The sequence below is a fragment of the Balaenoptera physalus genome (genome assembly GCF_965194825.1).
Source record: "Balaenoptera physalus genome assembly, chromosome: 5".
Lineage (NCBI taxonomy): Eukaryota > Metazoa > Chordata > Mammalia > Artiodactyla > Balaenopteridae > Balaenoptera > Balaenoptera physalus.
In genome coordinates, this window is record NC_138884.1 from 136865019 (window position 1) to 136884182 (window position 19164).

The 19164-nt window shown below is 36.9% G+C and overlaps 1 protein-coding gene across 3 annotated transcripts in view; it reads right to left on the reverse strand.

Moving 5' to 3' along the window:
* Window positions 1-19156, reverse strand: part of PGRMC2 (progesterone receptor membrane component 2) — a 64965-nt gene extending 45809 nt beyond the window's left edge. The window contains exons 1-3 of one of the 3 annotated variants that reach the window (XM_082462209.1): window positions 18576-19027; window positions 5816-5971; window positions 2240-4406 (exon numbers count right to left, since the gene is read on the reverse strand). In XM_082462209.1, the coding sequence (XP_082318335.1) occupies window positions 4309-4406; window positions 5816-5971; window positions 18576-18993 (672 nt within the window). In that variant the 5' untranslated portion in view covers window positions 18994-19027 and the 3' untranslated portion in view covers window positions 2240-4308. The other 2 variants (XM_082462210.1, XM_082462208.1) reach the window with 2 other exon arrangements.
* Between the last annotated feature and the right edge of the window lie 8 nt (window positions 19157-19164).

The window sequence follows — 19164 nt, forward strand, 5'->3', positions numbered from 1 at the left end:
GGCTCCATGCAGATACAGTAAGACAGAAAAATCTCTTGAGAATAAACCAGTGTTCACAGCACGTTAAGTGCTCTCTTGAAGGAATAATCACGGGCAGCCCTAATGTTCTGTCACTAGTGATGGCAGAACAAATGCGAACCTGAAATGTAGCTCAGGGTCTCCTCAAAGTCTGACTCGCAGGAGTGTGTGAGGAGGTACGGGCTTTTCTGACATGGCCTGGGGATGATGAGCCCCGCCTAAGAGCAGTAAGGAAAAGCGGGGTGGGGTCCGCTTGAACTTCCTTCCCACAACAAATGGGCCCGTAATCTGTGATTCGCATCATCGACCAGATTGATGGCTGACTTTAATGGAGCACACATACTCAAAAGCTGTCCTTGAGCATTTGCTACTTTTAATTCATTAGAGGAAAAGAACCATCACTACAATATTCAATAACTTATTTCCACTATGCTCAAAGCAACTTATACATTTTATAAATTCTTTAGTATAGTATCACCAGCTTATCCTATTTGTTTAATTTCTTCAAACCATTTAAAACAAATCGAAGTATAATTTACAATGTTGTGTTAGTTTCAGGTATACAGCAAAGTGATTGTTATATATATACATATATATCTATTCTTTCTCAAATTCTTTTCCATTCTAGGTTATTACAAGATATTGAATCTAGTTCCCTGTGCTATACAATAGGTCCTTGATGTTTATCTATTTTATATACGGTAGTGTGTATACTGTTAGTCTCAAACGCCTATTTAATTCCCCCTCCCTTCCCCTTTGGTAACCGTGTTTGTTTTCTATGTCTGTGGGTCTATTTGTTTTGTAAATAAGTTCATTTATATCATCTTTCTAGTTTCCACATATAAGTGATATTTTTGTCCGACTTCACTTAATATGACTGATAATCTCTAGGCATCCATGTTGCTGCAAATGGCATTATTTCATTCTTTTTTTTGTGGCTACTATTCCATTGTATATATATATACCACATCTTCTTTATTTATTCATCTGTCGATAGACACTTAGGTTGCTTCCCTGTCTTGGTTACTGTAAATACTGCTGCAATGAACACTGGGGTGCATGTATCTTTCTGAATTAAAGTTTTCTCCTTACCAGCTTGCTCTAACCCATATACGCACTGTAAGGCTATACACCGTGTTCACAAGCCAATGGCATCTATTTCTAGCATGTGCTGCACTTCTCAGTTATCAGTAGAGGTAAATGGAATACTTGGGTGAGGAGAGTCTGATTTACGTCAAGTTTTCGAGGGAATAATTTTCTCCAGTAATAGTTCAATGTATTAACTTTTGCTTTCTAGATTGTAGGTAGGGGTAAAACTGTCAGATTCTGCAGGTTTCAAAAAAGGCAGGTGGAATTACTGTCAGGAAAACATAAGCACCATAGTCAAGGTTTTAAAAACGTGATCTGTAATCTAAATGGGCTCACTTCCTAACAGAGAAACTGGCTAGTATACACGGTATAGACTTTATTTGGGAAACATACTGCCAACTTGGAGACGTTATCAAAAGACAAAAAACTGAAGAGAATAAAAATTTGATATTAAAAAAAAATCACATACTACATTTTTATGTGAAATCTAATTTTTAACTCAGAAATGCTATGGATGTTTTTAGGGAGTGAAACAGAAAACCAAATACAGGGAATCAGATCAAAATTATCTAAGGTTAAGGTCCATTTCAAGTAGATGACAAAGACAGACAATACAGTTGACCCTTGAACATTATGCAGGGGTTCAGAGGTACCGACCTGTGCTGAGTGAAATTCCCCTTACAGCCCTCTGGATCTGCAGTTCCACATCCACAGATTCAACCAAATGTGGATCATGAAGTACTGTAATACTTATTTATTGAAGAAAATAAAGTGGACCCACACAGTTCAAACCCTTGTTGTTCAAGGGTCAATTGTATAACTTGAAAAGACTGGTGTGGTGTTTTTCACATTTGAAAATTCTGATCATAAGAATTACCCAAGGCACTTCTTACAAATAGAGTCTGAGACTCATTCTCTTTCCATTCTGGCTCAGTGGGTGGTAGGTTTTGACCGGGGACCAAGAATTTGTATCTTAAGCACCTCAAGTGGTTCTAATAACCAGGCAAGTTAGGGAAATAGTGGTGAAGGGAGAAACAACAGCAACAATGCCACCACAGCTCCCGTCCCCTTGCTCAGTGACTGACTGCCCATCAAACCACCTGAGAATGAGAACACTCAACTGAAACTGAGGAATTGTCCATAGAACACTGTTTATTTCAAGTCCAAAGCACAACATTACTCATTTTTCTTAACAGACTGCATAATTTTTACTGCATGAATATTTAGGGTTTCTCTATTCACAAGTGTAGATTTACTTCTTAACTTTAGGCTCAAATGATTCATATATATCAGTTTACTCCAGAGGACACATACTTTAACAAATCTGTTCAGAAAATATTTTACATAAAAACACACAAATCATTTACCAACACTCTTCAGTTGTTAACGACCAGTCTTCAGCAAAGATCTGGCTGAAGTTCATCATTTTCTACAAAACATTTCAAGACTGAATACAATAGAATGTAGTATTTTACATACTTTAGCTTATTACTGCAGTTAAAAGTTCCTCTTTCTTTGATGGCTTCTGCATATGTTATACTCATAAAGCAGGAGAATTCTTTTCTCTAACTGCTGACTTATTAAATAAAATTGTCTTTTTTGGTATCACTTGTCTCCAATTAAGAACCTAAATAGTCATGATGAAATCAAATAATGGACACATATAGGGCTTGTAGTAAGAGCTTTTTCAAACTAACAATAGAAGAATTTAATACCTATCAATCAGTATAATATCCTTTATTTTGTGTTCAATAACTACCACCTGGAGTGCTATTACTTCTAGTATTATCAGTTGGCATCAAAATATAAAGTAAAAATATGTACATTTTAATATATCAATTCTTACCTGAATAATCTCAGATCTCTTGAGAATGTTCCACAAAGTGGAATTTCTTCCTAAAGTTACAGTGAATGTGGTACAATGTGTACAACTTGGTTAACCAGTGCCTGCCTTTCATTTCCAAGATTTTTCCTTATCTTGAATCAAATACACAATCTCAACTCCCATATCATAATGCACTGGCTTACAGTTTGTATATAAAGTCCAACTCAAGCTTATTTTGGTTTATTGTACATGCTTTATTAAAATGGTACGGGTATTTACAGTATCTGCAGATCCCTTCCAAGGCGCTCTCACACACACTCAGACACACCCATACGACATCCATACTACAGCCTCATGCACCCACACCAGTGAGATGTGAGTCAAGACTCCTAAAATTAGGCAGCTGTTACGGGATAGAGTTGTTGATTTGTTTTTCAATTTTTTTTTTTGAAAAGAGAAAAGCATGGGGGAATGCATTTGGCCATGACAATGCTAATTAAGTGTATGTATATTAACATATATGGCAGTAACACTGAATATTCCTTTTACATTCTATATACACAGAATGACATCAAGGTTTTGCAGTCAACAGAATATTCCAACTTCAGTCTCAATGCTGCTTGTAGTGACTTCTGAATTCACATAGGGGCTTTCCCTAAAAATAATTCAAGTCTATGTAAGTGAAATAAGGCACAATTAATATTGATTTGATCTAGGGGAAGGAAAGGGATAAAAACCAGTTTCAAATGATCTTACTGTTGGGGAATTAGCTTTGACTTAAATCCACCTGAAATCCCTTTTTCTAATTTCCAAAAATTTCTTAGAAATAAAGGTTTTTTTTTCTTTTCTCTGACAAAACCCAAAAAGAAAAGCTCGGGGATTCACATCTTAGTGTTTCAGTAGCCTTAACTACTCAGACTGATGGGCACCGTCCCCCTCTCCTGCCCAGGTCTCCTCCCTCCCTCATTGCTAAAACAGACCCAGTGCATGAAGTAGGAATTCCTTGCTGTTTTTTTGAGGAGATCTGTACACTTAAGTAGCAAATACGTATCAGGTTGTCTTTGATTTAAAAAAAAAAAAAAAAAAAAGAGAAAAGGAAAAGTAATCTTGTGACTTTCTTGCTCTTTAAAAAAATCCCTGTCTCCTTCTTTTCAGGATGAAGAAGCCCCACCAGACATTACAAACTGCAACAAATGAGTCTGGCAGCATAATGTCTAGTATTCAGATCTTCATAGTGAGACTCATTTAGCTTGTACAAACAATCTGTTGAATGTTTCCTTGCAGCAGGTGAACCAAACCCAAAGACGCTGGACACTCTGTGAAAGGGAGTAAGAATTGCAGTTCTGAAGGCCCCTGACTTTGGTTGTTTACAAAGTTCAATCCTGTTTACTGTGATCCTTGGTATCTTCTTCATCTGTATATTCTGATGGTTCTTCCCCTGGTTTTAGGAGTCTGCCTACATAATCATATTTTTCTGAAAGATACATCAAAAGAAAATCAGTAGCGATCAAATTTGTCTCACTATTCCATTATACAGCAGGGAAGGTGTATGCTTCCTTTAGAGTCATATAGAACAAGATAAGTTTTTCCTATTGTTTACCTTGTCCAGTCTTTGTACTCATGTAACACTTGAACAAAAGAAAACAGGGTCAGGGAACTCCTAAAGTTTGGGAATTGTGCTTTGCAGGAGAGTGTTCCATATAACCAGTTCTTAATCAAGGACACTGCATCAGAATCACTTGGAGACCTTTTAAAAAAAAAAAAGCACGTCCAGGACCCATCTTGGAGTCACCCATGCCAGGCTCTTGGAATAGGTATGAGGATGTGTACTTTGAAACTGGTTTAACTCTAATGTGCACTGAGTCTCAGAATAGTTCTTTAAATTTTAATAGCCCAAAGTATTGTCATTAGATAGATAAGTTGGCAATGTAGGGCATTTCCAACAGTTAGAAGACCATATAAAAGTTAATGGTGACTTTCTTGGGGAGAAAGAGTACATGAGGTGGAAAATCACATGGAAAGTAGATCCAACCAGGAAATATTCTTGGGGAGAAAATGTGACACATGCTGGTAGTCCCTAAGAAAACAAACTAAATGAGAAGATGAAAATTCACTCGTTACTTATTATCCTGTGTTCTCTGAGGTCCCGATATGTGGTGCCTAGTATATTATTGTTCTTTCTCCTATCAAACTCTCTTCTTAGATCTCGGTTACATTGCTTGTTTTTATGTTACCAGGTGTTTAATTTAGAACATCGTTATGTCCAAGGTGATAATATGTTTAGTCATTTCTTGGTCAAGACTCTGAACCTAGTTTAAGGGAATTAACTGACAAACCCAGAGGACAAGATAGGAGGACTGCTTTGTATAGCAAAACCAGTATAAGTGCCAAGAAGCCAGAAGAAGTATTCCAAGGGATCCACAGGTCACATAAATAGCAGTCCAGAGTGTTCACAGAGGCGGTAAAAAACTGATGTTATGAGCATGTAATGAAGGAGAATGACATTTTTCCTTTATGGTTTGAAGGTAAGATCAAGAAAATCAGTTTAGAACAAACTAAAATTACAGTATCAATATCACTAATTAATTGTTTTAAATATAAGCCTATATTTAAAAAACTATACCTTAATGAACAAGCCTTGTAAGACTAAAGGTGTCACAATTTTTATAAATTTTATAGTTTGTAACAAGCCAATTTTTAAATATGGATTTTATAAATAATAAGCATATGTAACAATCATTTTGATAGTTAGCTATGTTTATCATCAAATAATGATGGCAGTGAAAACAGACAGCATCCTTAGGCTCTTTAGTAATGAAATAGTATGCACTTTCTTTGGCCATAAATTTAATATTTGCAAAGAACCCAACAAAATGAAGGTACCTTTAAACTGCATTTCCCATTCTCGAACACTCTCCATTTGTACGGCATTCAAATCTGAGAGATCATCATATTCATCTTTAAGTGCGTCTTTATCTAGGCAAAATGTCGCCAGTCCTCTGGAGGCATCCCTACCAGCAAATATTCCATATGGACCCGCTGGGAAAAGAAAGAAATTTAGATTATCTAACCCTATTTTAGAATGTCTCAAATGAAAAAGTCAAATAAAAGAAACCTCATGACTCTTATTTGGTACACAGCCTTAATTTCAAAACATGCACAGACACTAAATAGGATAATGAGAAGAAATTTCTTAGAATGAGGTAACTCTATATGTACAGGCACAGAAAGAAGTCCATGATATAGTAACTGAAAAAAGCAATTCAGCAAATTACATAGTATGACTCACTTTGAATTAAAAAAACGATATACATGTATTCACATTTCACCCACGTTTGTATATGCACAAAAAAACACCAGGAAGAATACAGACCAAGCACTTTACAGTGGCAACATTTCTGGAGAATGGAGAGGAAAATTTTACTTCACATGTAACAGAATAAAGCATCTTCTAATGAGAAGTACACAAGTAGAAAAAAATGGAAATCCCCTAATTTTTAAATGAGCAAAATAATGATTATAGCCATATTCACATGAAAGCATTTAGGAAATTGAAGGTTATGTGTCAGAAAAGCACCTATACTTTTAAGAACAGAATTCAAAAATTTACTTAAATAGACAAAAATCTCAACATTTATGAACATTAATTTGAATTACAGAAGGCACTGCACCATAAAGTTCACTGGATGTAGGAAAACTCATTTCTTTTAAAATTTGTTGCATGGAACAAAAAAGTGGCCTTAATAAATTTAAAAAGTAGCATTATTAGGTATTAATATATTAACATGAAAATAAAGGCAATACTTCCAGTAAAGTACTTTTTCCTACTTTCCCGTTCTTAAGTACTTTCCATGTTGGTGCTTAATATTAGGTGACTATCACAGTTATCATTTAATGGTTATATATTTTCCCACTGAGGGGATATACCAGTAATTTATTTAATCATTCCCCTATTAATATAAACTTAGGCTATCATTTTATACTTTAAATTTGTCTTCTATATAAGAAAATGGGACACTATTTACAATTGGCCAACATTTGTAACTTTCAAACTTTGCCCATTATCTCAACTGACATTCAAAAAGGTATGACAACTGACATTCAAAAAGTGTTTAAGAGAAGGAAATTTAATACTGTTTCTATTTACAGAGTAAAATCTGAAGTTCTTTAATTGGATTTAATTATTTTGGAGAAACATTTTTTTTTCTTTTTTAAAATTTAAGTATAGTTAATTTACAATGCTGTTAGTTTTAAGTGTACAGCAAAGTGATTCAGATATATATATATTTTTTTTCATTATAGGTTATTATAAGATAATGAGTATAGTTCCCTGTGCTATACAGTAGGTCCTTGTTTACCTATTTTATATATAGTAGTGTGTATATGTTAAGCCCAAACTACTAATTTATCCCCCCCCAATCCCCTTTGGTAACTAACCGTAAGTTTGTTTTCTAAGTCTGTGAGTCTATTTGTTTTGTAAAATAGCTCATTTGTATCATTTTTTAATATTCCACATACAAGTGATATCATATGATATTTGTCTTTCTCTGTTTGACTTACTTCACTTATGATAATCTCTAGGTCCATCTATGTTGCTGCAAATGGCATTATTTCATTCTTTTTTATGAGAAACATTTAACTTTTTTTTTTTGGCTATGCCACCTGGCTTGTGGAACCCTGACACCAGGGATTGAGCCCCAGCCCTGGCAGTGAAAGCACCAAGTTCTAACCACTGGACCGCCAGGGAATTCCCAAAGTTAACTTTTAAAACTAAGCAAGAACAGTCCCTAGGGAAAGAAAGCAGTCCACCTTAAAGCAGTTGTGTTTTTTTGTGGTATAACTCCACATGCTTTGTGGCAATGGCTGTTTTCAGGAGATGGAGAATATATATATATATATACATACACACACATACACATTTATGTATATATATAGAGAACTAATGTGGTTTTTTTTCTTAAGAAGCAACAATGACAAAAAAAATCTGTGAATAATATATAGCCTCTTAATGCTAACTGGACCAATGCTTACAAACTTAAAACAGTGATTAGTCAAACACACAAAAGAAAAAATAAAATTGATCAAGGCTATAAAAAACTACAAATGTAAAATGAGAATTTCAACTTTTTGGAGAATTTCCTAGCAATCTCACTTTCCTCTCTCACAGTATTGCAAAGTGGAAGGGACAGTTTTTGCCCTCCCTATTTGGCAGACAAATAGAAACAGGCATTCAGTGCCTTGCCTAAAATTACTGACAGAACTGGGAAGTAATATTTCCACTTTTCTGATTACCCCAAACACAGCATATCTTGAGAAAACACACAGAGGACCCACAAACCCAAAGATGGAGTAACAATCCTGAAAACTGGAGCATTTCACTAATCACAAAATTTCAGGGAAATGGCTATTTTAGAATACCTGATAAATCAAAATGGAAGAGCATTTACAAAAAAAGCTTTTTTTTTAGAAATCAACAGCTTTTCTTAGCATTGTGTTATAATATTTACCTCGCTGGCCTACAAAAGTCAATCTACTTCAGGATACTTCACAGTATCAACCTTAAAACATATCCAAATGGTAAACAAGAGAGAAGAAAAGATGATCACTAATAAAAAATAGGAGTCATAAAACCCTCCATCTTTGAGTATGTTAACATATAACAGTGTATTCTTTAGTAAAATTGTCTGCCAACTTCCCTAAGAGGGAATGATGTTCTTTTTTTGGTTTGGCTAACTTAGAATGAACTTGAGTCAACAGTTAATAACCCAAACCTAATTCTAGACAAAATGTTTTGTTAACTCTTGAAAAGAATGATTCAGTGATTAACATATATTCCCACTCTCTGTATTAAGTTGTCCTCTCCACATGTTTCGAATTTCCCTCAAGAAGCATTTAACTTCTGAAAAGGTTTTTTTGAAAACAGTTTTCTTTACTTTTTCCTGTAAGACCATAAAGAACGTAATATAAAGATTCAGAACTAGAGTTGGAAAAGGATGAGTTGCTCAGAAAAAGGAGGATCTGAGGTCCAGTTAAAGTATATTTCTCTGCATCCCTAACACAATCAGAACCATATCTGAGAAGTCAGTAATACCTCCCCTTTCCACTACCTCCTTACATAACAGACCTAAATGGTACTGATAATAATATTTTGATAACCACTCTTGGCTATCCATAATACTATAATAGCAGAGAGCTACCCAAGGAAAGCAAATTTTAAATGGTATTAGGTCTTCAGTATGGTATAATTCACACACACACACACACACAAGTCTAGCTTGTATAAATTAATCAGATTGTTTTGATTAAGGCTCATTTAGATATTAACATTTCAATAATAACTAAGTGAATTATACTCTTGCTTTATCAAAGACTAAAATATAGTGCTAATACAAAACTAGATTTACAGTTTCAAGAAAATTCTTGCTACAAAAAATGCACCCAATTATTTAGCCAAGACAGATTCTCTTAAATGTACATATATAACAAATATCCTAGGACATCATTTTAACGATAAATCTTATTTCCATGACATTGTTAAATACACCGAAATGACATTATACTAGTTAGAATTCAGATTTCATTAACAATTTTAAGAGTTAACACCACTTATGATACAGATTTTTAAAGTTCAAAGATCAATAAATCTACTAGTTATTGTATCCTGAAACTGCTTACTTTAATACAATCAAGTGACAATGGGGTGACATATTTTTGAAGGCAACAACATACGGTTACTGTAAAACAATGTTTTAAAGAATAATTTAATGAGCAAAAAATTCCAGGAGGAAGTAAATAAAATATCTAAAATATGTAACACATAATTTTGTAACTATTAAGGTGATTATGTATCTACATTAGTATTTATGAAGAGAAAATTCCAGAATGTTTTAGTTATTTCCATGGTATAAAAACCATAGCTCTCAGAGACAAACTTTAATTCATTAAAGTTTACAAACAGCCCAGTTTTCTGGCATGTTCTGACAATAGTCTTCTGTGATTATTAAAGTAAGTTAAAAAAAATCTAATAATACTTGGTATTGAGTAATTTATTCCAAATAAGGTTATAATGTGCCTAGGAACAAATGAAACAATATGTAAAAGTGACTAAATGAAATCCAACTAATAGATATTATTTTTTTATACTTAGTTCTAGGAACTCCCAGGACTTTTAGAGAGAAGGTAGCATGGTAAAACAGAAAGAATACCTCTTAAGAAGTTAAGATACCTGGGTTCGAGGCCGCACCCTACATTTGACATTGGGCAAATTTTACATGCCTAAAATTGGAGGTCAAACCAGATAATCTCTTGACTACTATAATTCTAAGAGGAACTGAAAACTCAACCTTGCTTCTAAAATTCAAACTAGGAGGCTCTCAGCAATACTGTGGGCTGAGCTAGTGGCCCTGGCCCCAGGGCTCAAGGCTGGGCTGAGGGCAGGGAAGACTTTGAAAAATTAAAACCCCAGGCCTGTGCCGTTTGTGGGAGTGGGGCCTGAGTTTACCTAGCCCAGGTAGAATGAGAATTCTAAGGTGAAAAAAATACAATAGCATGGATTTAAATATCTGTTGGAATTTAGCAAACAGTAATGGTAATACAGCAAGTATTGGGAAAAAGAAATTATTCTATAAATGGTGTTGGGATAACTGAACAGCCCTCTGTAAGAAAACAAAAACAAAAGTTGGATGCTTACTTCACTTCTTAAAACAAAATAAATTCCAAGTGGAACTAACAAACTAAAACCATAAAGTATTAAGAAACTACAGATTTTTAAAAATAATCTTTAAGTGCAAAAAAGCTTTAAGTATGATACAAAACCCAGCAGCAATAAAATAGTCATGATCGAAAAAATGTGGCAAAAAATATATGAATAGATAATTTGTAGGAAAGGAAACATAAATGACTCAAATTTTTGAGGATGTCCAACCTCACTGAGAAATGTAAATTAAAATAATGTTGAAAAACTATTTTAACTTCTCAGATTGACGAACATCAAAAAGTTTAATATCACATTTTTGGCAAGAGGGTGAGAAACAGGCATTTTCTTGTGAGTGTAAATTGGTCCAATGTCTCTGGAGGGCAATTCAGAAATAAGTACCCAAATTAAAAATGTCCATACCCTAAGACTCAGTAATTTTACATCTAGGAATTTATTTTATAGATAATTATGATTTTACTCACGTTTAAAATGACACATGAATATTTAGAGCAGTACCATGTAATAACAAGAGATTGGAAACAAATGTTCATTAAAAGTGGACTATTATGATATATTCATATAATAGAATTTATGCACACATTCAAAGAATGAAATGGTTCTCTTTAAACTGATATCACAGGCTCTCAATATATTAAAATATTGCTAAAGGTTTGTATAGTATGCTACAATTAGTGCATGGGAGGGGTGTACCATATCCACATGCTTTCACTTGCAGAGAAATAGCTCTGGAACAAGACTCAGATACTCAGACTGGTTCCCCACCTCTAGGGAGGGGAACATGGTGGCTGGCTTGTGGGAAGGAGACTATCTTTTACTATATACCCTTTAAAATTTTTCTATCTTGACTACGTATTACCTAATAAAAAATTTTTTTTCCAGAAACTTCCATTAGGCCCTATTTTGAGGCATACCCCAAACCACTCCACAGGGAGACTTCTACAACCCAAGGCTCATGGAACATCACAGAAAATATTCAAGAAACAAAAAGACAGCAATTGCTGAAGTTTGTAATAAAAGTTATAACTACATGAAGAAACAAACTACCATGGAGGAGTGAGCACACAGAACAGATATGAGAAATGGTATCCCAAGAATAAGATAACAGAAGCAGATTAAAGAGATATAGTATGTTTACTTAAAATTATTAAGAAATTAAGGGGACTTCCCTGGTGGTCCAGTGGTTAAGAATCCGCATTCCAACGCAGGGGACGCTGGTTCGATCCCTGGTCAGGGAATTAAGATCCCACACGCCGTGGGGCAAATGAGCCCGTGTGCTGCACTACTGAGCCTGCGCACCTCAACTATAGAGCCTGTGTGCCGCAAACTACAGGGCCCACGTGCTCTGGAGCCTGCGCACCACAACTACAGAGCCCGTGCACCGCAGCTACTAAGCCTGCGCTCTGGAGCCCACGCGCCACAACGAAAGATCCTGCGTGCTGCAACTAAGACCCAATTCAGCCAAAAATAAATAAAGAGTTAATGTGTATCTACTAAGAGTTCCAGAAGAAGTAATAAAGAGAATGGGAGAGACAATAACTGAAAAGATAATGGGTTCAAATCTTTTAAAATAATGACACATATCCTCAGATTTTAGTAGAGCCTGGCACATGTTAAAAAAAACGTTATTGGGGGACTTCCCTGGTGGCGCAGTGGTTAAGAATCCGCCTGCCAATGCAGGGGACATGGGTTTGAGCCCTGGTCTGGGAAGATCCCACATGCTGCGGAGCAACTAGGCCCGTGAGCCACAACTACTGAGCCTGCACTCTAGAGCCTGCAAATCACAACTACTGAGCCCACGTGCCACAACTACTGAAGCCCGCATGCCTAGAGCCTGTGGTCAGCAACAAGAGAAGCCCGCACACTGCAATGAAGAGCAGCCCCCGCTCGCCGCAACTAGAGAAAGCCTGCACGCAGCAACAAAGACCCAACACAGCCAAAAATTTAAAAAACCCAGAAAACAAAAAACAAAAAAACCATTATTGAGGATCTGAGGTAAAACAACAGTTAACCCACAATTTTATTTCCTACATCTATACTATTATTCCTGAGTGAGGGCAGATAGACACAGAATTTTTTTCTATCAATGAAAAAAGCTATAGGACACACCTCACTAAAATGAAAACTGAACCCTGAACAAAGGAATGCGATGCAAGAAATGACAGTGAATAAAGAAAATGGTAACTATGTTGGTAAATTTAAATGAAGATCGACTATTAAAAAAAAGTTAATAATTTAACCAATTTGGGAGTAGAGTTTTAAAAACTGCAGTAAAACTAGAAGTCTAATAGTAATAACATAGAAAATGGAATGTGGGAGGGATTAGAGTCAATGCTTTCTAACCAGGGCCACAATATATGGCTGTGTACCATATAACTCCAGGGGACACCATTTACATTTGTATACATGATAGTTTTGTATATTTAGTATTAAGAAATATTCTGTCAAATGGCAGTGAAGTGTCTTAAAGAGACAGTTCTTTCTAATTCATACAAAAATGTTTGGTTAACATTCTTATATTCTATAGCAAAAACTTAAGAAAAAGAATCTTAGCACCAGAAGAGTAGAAATAGAATGCATCCAAATCAGTAGGGGGATGTGAAACAGAAACAGACACACAGACATAGAGAACAGACTTGTGGCTGCCAAGGGGTGGGTGGAGTGGGGGAGGGATGGATTGGGAGTTTGGGGTGAGCAGATGCAAACTAGTATATAGACAACGGATAAACAAGGTCCTACTGTATAGCACAGGGAACTATATTCAATACCCTGTGATAAACCACAGTGGAAAAGAATATAAAAAAGAATGTATAAGTATGTATAACTGAAACAGTTTGCTGTACAGTACAAATTAATACAACATTGTAACTCAACTATACTTCAATAAAATAAATTTTAAAAAAATCAGTAGGGGAGAAAACGTGGAAGAAATAAAAAAATTAAGTTGTTAAAAGACAGTACTGATATTAAATTTAATGAAAAAATCCAGCTATATTTTATAAGGAAAAAAACCAGATTGGTTAAAAGTAAAAGGATGGAAAAAGAAGCACTGAGGTGACACTAATCAAATGAAGCCTCAAGTCAAATCTGAAAATCAGTAAGGGTGATAAGGATGTTTCTTCCTCTGCCGATTAACACAGTATCAGTTCTAGATCTAGTGCTTAGATAGCTTCAAAACATTGATATACCCAATCATTGTAAGGCTGGCTCCTTCAGGTTTTTGCTTAGGTATCAATCCCCACTTTCTTGACAAACCAATATAAATAAGGTACCTTTCTTAACCATCTGATCTAAATAAAGTCCTCTGTTAACCTCTATTACATATCCTATGAATTTCTTTCACATCATATTTAATTACAGATTATAATCATGTATTGAATGCTTGTTTATCATCTGTCTTCCTCAACAGACCATAAACTCCATGAGGGTAGGGAGGCAAATGTTTTGAAGACTCAGAGAACTCTCATTTCTCAAAACATCTTATCTAGGCAACAATGTAATGAAATCCAGGCAATTCGTTCTTAGAGTTTAAAAGTGGAGATGAAACATCTGAGACAAGATGCTGGCTCTAAGAGTACAGCAGTTATTTAGTGATGTCTGTCACAAGTATGTGGGGGAGGAGTGATCTATGTCACACCAGTTGAAAGAACTATTAAAAGAACTTGAATGGCTAACTCCAGATGTTACTAAATGTACTCCTTTCCTCCAACCTGAATAACATCTTCTGGTCTCATACATGCTTTAAGCTATGCTATTATACTTTGTGTTAGTATTTAATACAAATACAATTCCCTCTTAGATTAAAAACATTGGAATGATGTTGAACTCAGAAGAGCCAAACAAGAAGGTACTGTAGAAATTACTAGTATAAATTTGAGCAGAGTATCAAAATTCATCAGAAGACTTAGTTGATCCCTTTATCTGATTGGCAGGTAATGAATAGTAGGTAATGAGTGTGTATGGGCATTAGACCTAACACAGACCCAGCTGGCTTCAAAGCAAGAAGCTAGGATGAGAGCTGGGTAGTGTCAATAGGACATTCATGAAGGAATAGGTTTCTCTATATGCCTCAACTCTTGCTTCAGCTGCAATTATGCAAACTACAAATAAAATTCACATATTGAACATAAAGTTAAAAAAGGAGGAAAGACACATGAAAGGTAACTGTGCTCCTTTCCCCCACCTCCTAAATATTAGGCATCTCATGGGGTACTTCGTATATACTTCTTTCCTTTCCAGTGGAATTTAAATGGTATGTTGGAGAAAATACAGCTTTGGTATATGTCAAAGAATACTCTACATGGAATAATGGGGGAAAGCTATATATCTAAATATGCGAAACGCAGATAAACTATTAGAAAGGTCAATTGTATAATTTCTTGCCATTCTAAAGAATAAAAAACACTGTTTTGTTATAATTCCACTGCAGTAATATTACATCAAATTATTTAAAATTATACTATCTGTTGGAGTCTTCCTCATCTATTATGACTATGGAAACGTGAAATTATATTATGTTGTGATACAGTGGGAGGGGATAGCCAGTTAGACTGGGTTTGATTTCTAGCTTGGCCACTTACTAGATATGTGACTTGGGGCAAAATCTGAGTTTCAGTTTCCACGTTTGTAAAATGGGAACATTACTTATTTCCTAGGGCTGTCTGAAAACTAAATGAGATAATAAGCCCCAAATGGAGTTTCCTACTCCTTCTACCCTGACCTCTAGAATCAATGCTGTTGAACAGAACTCAATGGGAAGATGGAAATGCTCTATAAAGTGCACTGTATAGTATGGTAGCCATGTGGGTACTGAGCACTTGAAATATGGCTAGTGTGACTGAGGAACTCAATTTTTAATTATATTTAATTTTAATTAATTTAAATTTAAAAAGCCACACATGGTTTGTGGCTACCATATCAAACAGCACAACATAAAGCCATGAAGTTTGTTTCTTTGAGGCTTTAAATCGTTATGGAACTAGGAGAGGGTATAAAAAATAACAGCAGTGAGATTCTCTTTAAGTTTATCCCAGAATGCAGTATACCTGAAATAGAATAGATAGGCTTTGTGGTCAAATATATCTGGATTTGAATACCATGTCTGTGTGACCCAAGCCAATTTACCTCAAATTCCTAAACCTCAGGCTCCCCATCTGAAAGACAGAATACTCACTAATCTCACTGAAGCATTGTGGAGATGACAAATTAATGGATTTGATGTAGTAGCTGCTCAACAAATCTGGTTCCTTTCTCCTCCCACATTCATTGTTTCTTACATAACCACTTGCCTCACATGCTGGCCAACTGCCTGAACTGTTACTAAATTTAATATTGACAAATGCAGTTAATGCCAACTGTTTGCCAATATGTGTTTACTTCACTAAATTAAACTGCCAGTATTTAATTTTTTAAGAACCCAAACTTTAAAAATGTATGGCTAAAAAGAAAAAAATATTCAACACAGAAAAAGCCTCACAAAACAATCTTTTAACTCTAAAACCATTACTGAGAAATGGGAGTAGATATTGGTTAGGCACAGAAACTAGGTTTTCTAGCTCCCTTAGCCCATTCTTTCAGCTACTCAGAGTCTCAGATAAGGATTTTTACTTCTGAATTATTCTGCTACAAAACTGCTTAATTGATTTGAGGACGAAAATAAAAAATTAAAACCAAAACCGAACTTATGTCTGTTTCATAGCCAGAAATTTTGCTTCAAGACTTTTGGGAAGTGTTTTATCTTCTCTTAATGTGAAATATATTCCAAGCCCCTAAGATGATCTGGCTACCTTTAAGGTTCCTTTCAATAATAAAATATTCCAAATATCTCTATGAGGTTGTTAATTGATAACTACTTAGAATGAAATAACTGAATATCGCTCTTAGCCTGTTCATTAGGACCTGGAAGTCAGCGGAAGCTAACCTAAAGCTGACTCCTCTGTTGTTATGAGGAACCCCTTCACTGGCTCAAGACACACAAAGGCTATCTACATTATAACTATGACTCAATTTTAAAACTACTGTTGCAGAACATTTGCCACTGGATCCTGCCAAACTGTGTCTAAGGGTGTTTCTCCTAGCTATTTTCAGATAGTGGCAAGGCATAATGTGTGAGGACCGATATGCCTCTTTGCACTAGTACTTTGGTTGCTTCACTGTTGGTTTAGATAGGAGTACAAAGGCAGAGTTTTTAGTTTGGTTAAGCTCTGTATTAAAAATCTAAACCTGTACACAATCTCTAATCATTGAACACACATACTGTGTAAATCCTTGACTAAAAAAAAAAAAAAAAAAATTAACTATTTAATTTGGTCTGTCCGTTTAAATATTGTACTTTGGCCCTATTGTCTTATTCCCCATGCTCATAAGTAAACAAAAAAAGTATTAACTATTTCAGCTGATATGAGTAGGCAGACATCTGGTTTTTATTTTTATACAACGAGAAGCAAGTACTTAATAAGCTATCTGTGACTTGGTTGGATTGAATGTACTATAAATATATACAGAAAATACAAGCCACTAAGAAATAAATAGTTCAGCATGTAGAATCTCCAATTTCTTACCTCTAATTAACAACTAACCAAAGCACTTATAAAATATCTTCCAGCCACTAAGCACAGAAATCTTAAGTATATATTTGCAAGTGTCAATAAATCTCATGGACTACCAGATTAAAGAGGAAACCAACTTGTTTTTAGACTTGCCAACCCCCTTGACTTTAAGACTTGGATGTACCCTTTCGAATAACAGGTCACTCTAGGTCTCTAATTTTATTTACTTTTATTGCAGTCACTTTTTTAAAGCTTAGAATATCTACACAACCAGCATGTACAATGTTGATCAGTTTTATGGTATGCCAACAGGTTCCATGAGTCTGAACTGAAGTTTATTAACATAATCTGAAATGTATGCTATAACTACATTGTAAAAGAAGGGTTTCTAAACCAACCACCCTACACACACACAGTTCTCTGAAAGCAAAGTTTTAAAAACCTTTTAACTTGCATAACTGGTGCCTGGGGGTATGAATTTATAGCTGTTTAAGTTTTTGCTCCTCAGTGAAAACACAGTAAATCATAATCAACGTGTAGTTGAATACTTGCCTTCCTACCAAAAAAAAAAAAAAAAAGGAAAAAGGAAAAAGAGAGAAACCGGACAGGCACGCCTGCTGCGTATATGAGCTCCACCCCCAAAACTCAGGGCGAAGACCCTTGCCAGTATTTATTAGGATCTGCATTCAGGTTTGCCTCATCCCACATATATTGTTAATCTTGGAAAGCATCTTCGTACCAAAACCCGTTTAAAAAAAAAAAAAAAAAGAGTCGAGGTGTTGCTTATATGACAGGACTTTACAGAGGGTTGGGACTTGGAACTCCGTGTACCTAAACGTGGCCTTACGGGGAGTAGTAGAGGGAAAAGGAAGCTCAGTGGCGCGCGCACACACACTCACACAGACACACACACACACACACACACACACACAGAGTAAAGAAAGGAAAGCTATGAAATACAGGGCCTAAAACTTTAGGTCCCTACTTTAGATATCTTTCTTCTCTCCCGCCCCCAACGATCCCAGGAATCAGAAAGCTCAGGAAAGGCTGAGAGCCAGCGTGACTGGCGACAACTAAAAGGATTTTGAAAAATTCAGCACAAGAAAAGGCTGCGAGGAGAAATAGGGTAGGAGAAAAATGAAAGATGAGAGCTGGCTCCTGGGGCGACACTGGGATCCCGACTTCGGGGGGTAAACGCCGGAGGGGCCCGCGGCCGAGGCGTGTGGGGGGCGGGCCGTCTCAGGTGCGGGAGACAAGGCGCGGGGATCCACATGTCGGGAAGGCTGGCAAGCTAACCCTTTGCCCAGGGGCCTCCCTATCATAAGATGGTCGCGCTTGAGCTGCAGGGGGTCCTCCCCCTCCCCGTCCAACTCCTCCTCACCCGGGCCGTAGAACTTGCTGCCTTTGGTCACGTCGAAGACTTTCCCATTGACCGCAAGCAGGATGCGCGGGGTGCGTGACCCGTCGTACTGGCGCAGCTGCTCCAAGCTGAAGTCCCGCTTCTTCATACGAGGCAGAGAGGCAGCGGGGCTCTCCTCGCCCGCCCCGGCCCCAGCACCCAGACCCCGCCGCCCCCAGCGCACCCACAGCCGGTAGGCCCCCAGCAGCACCAGCGCCACCAGCGCCACGTTCAGCAGCATCTCCCCGCCCCCCGTCAGAAGAGCCAGCGCAGCAGCCGACCAGCCGCCCCCTTCTGCTGCCGCTCCCGCGCCGCCCGGGCTCTCGCTGCTACCGTCGCTGCTGCTCTCGCTGCCACTCCCCAGGGTGCCTAAATTCACATCCCCATCACCCGCCGCCATCACTGCCCGCCAGCGCCTTCCTTTCCTCCCCGCCCCCTGCCCTCCCCAACCCCACGGTCGGCCCCGCCCATGTGGGGCCTCCCAGCCAATAGCGTGAGGGTAGGGGGCGGGGTCAGGCCGGCTCCCGACTGGGTGTTGACGCGGTAACGTTGTCTTGGATCTCTCTCTCCC